This window comes from Sinocyclocheilus rhinocerous, unplaced genomic scaffold, assembly GCF_001515625.1.
Source record: "Sinocyclocheilus rhinocerous isolate Xijiao unplaced genomic scaffold, SAMN03320098_v1.1 scaffold571, whole genome shotgun sequence".
Lineage (NCBI taxonomy): Eukaryota > Metazoa > Chordata > Actinopteri > Cypriniformes > Cyprinidae > Sinocyclocheilus > Sinocyclocheilus rhinocerous.
The window spans coordinates 221,500-223,209 of NW_015656167.1; the positions used below are offsets into that span (position 1 = coordinate 221,500).

The 1,710-nt window shown below is 38.4% G+C and overlaps 1 protein-coding gene across 3 annotated transcripts in view; it reads right to left on the reverse strand.

Annotated features, from left to right (window-relative positions):
* Positions 1-1,710, reverse strand: part of LOC107719754 (beta-1,4-galactosyltransferase 4-like) — a 19,612-nt gene that overhangs the window by 15,867 nt on the left and 2,035 nt on the right. For 2 of the 3 annotated variants that reach the window (XM_016527248.1, XM_016527249.1), the window contains exon 2: positions 954-1,419. In XM_016527248.1, coding sequence (XP_016382734.1) covers positions 954-1,224 — 271 coding nt within the window. In that variant the 5' untranslated portion in view covers positions 1,225-1,419. The remainder of the gene's footprint in view (positions 1-953; positions 1,420-1,710) is intronic. The other variant, XM_016527251.1, reaches the window with a different exon arrangement.

A 1,710-nucleotide genomic window follows, 5' to 3' on the forward strand; every position in this document is an offset into this window, starting at 1 on the left:
TGACTCTCAGTCTGTAAGTACGTTTTCATTTAAAGGATTTGCCACTGATGATTCAAACGTGAGTTTTGGGCAGTGTGGATTAACGTTAGCACTTGTTGTTTGTCATTTCTCTGATCACAAATGCAGACAGGGTTTTATGTTTTTATGTTTTATGTAAAAAGACAGTATAAGTCATTATAATCAGTAATTATGTCCCCACTGGATGCAACAAATGCCTCGTTTGTAATGGGTTTTAATGTTTCTGTCTCTTCGCTCCGGCCGGGACACGGCATCAACAGTATGGTGAGGGGCGTAACATTTCCGTCACACGCTTGAGGTATTCGGCCAATCACAATGCACTGGATAGCTGGCCAATCACAGCACACCTTGCTTTTTCAGACCGATGAGCTTTGTAAAAATCGACGCGTTTCAAAAAGGCGGGGCATAGAGGAGAAACAATAATGTACAGTATGTGGAAAATAATGTGTTTTTTTTACTTTAAACCGCATAAACATTTCATTACACCAAATACACAAAATAATGTTCTTTTTAGCAGCATCATATGACCCCTTTAAATAGCAAAATAAATAAACATGGTACATCAATCAAAATAAATAAAAGGCTGGAACATTCTGCCTTTTGCATTTTACACTCTCAGAAACAAAGGCAGGAAAGCTGTCACTGGGACAATATCTTTTCAAGAGGTACACATTTGTACCTAAAGGGTTCATACTGGTACCTGATAGGTACATATTAGCACCTAAAAGGTACAAAAGTGTACCTTTTGAAAAGGTATTGTCCCAGTGACAGCTTTCCTCCCTTTATTTCTGAGAATATACAGAAGAAACATTTCTACAGGAGGAAGCATTTCTTTCTAAACAAATTTAAACCAATTTTGACCATTGCCTATACTTCAAGCATAACATTTCATTAAGATCAACACACAAAAAAAGATAAAATCAAACAACACTCACGGAGCAGGGGTGAGCGCTCTGGACAGCTCTCTTTGGCAGCCTGCTCTTCTACACGCTCCTCTATGCTCTGCATCATCTCTGATTCCAGCTCCAGCTTAGCAAACCCCTCGACACTCTTATCTTCAGGAGGATTTGATCCCTCCTGGACAGGCTCAACTGTGTCATCATTTGACAATGTTGCTATCCACGCTACAACGCAAAGACACAACAGTAGAAGAAACAGACACTTCCCCTTCCGTATGAACTTGGACATGGCTGGAAAGAGGCCCATGAGTGAAGTTTAGTTTGAGGTGAAATCCAGAAAACAGCAAGCAGGAGACATCTGAGCATCTGCTGGAAGATAAACAAGCACTCAAAGTTGACAAGAGTTCCTCCAAAAGTCTCTTTCATCTGTTTTTTCATTCATTGTTCACTTGAGGGGAATACATCAGTTGAAGTAACTTGTGAGAAGTCTTTTATGAAAAAGCTGAAACACAAAAAGACAAACGGTATTAGGGTGATATGACATGTTAAATTTGAATTGTCTTGGCCACATATTAATTGAAAGAGTACATGGATTATTGGTATTTACATACATGCTAGGGCTGTGCAATATATCGAAATTATCTAAATATCGCAAATGTACATATCACAATATGTATATCGCTACAGCTTGCAATATTTGGGGCCATGAACAAAAGACAAAGAGAAAATCACTCACTGCTTTTACCTAAATAACTTTTGTAGCTTAAATAAGAATCAGTGCATATTGAATTCA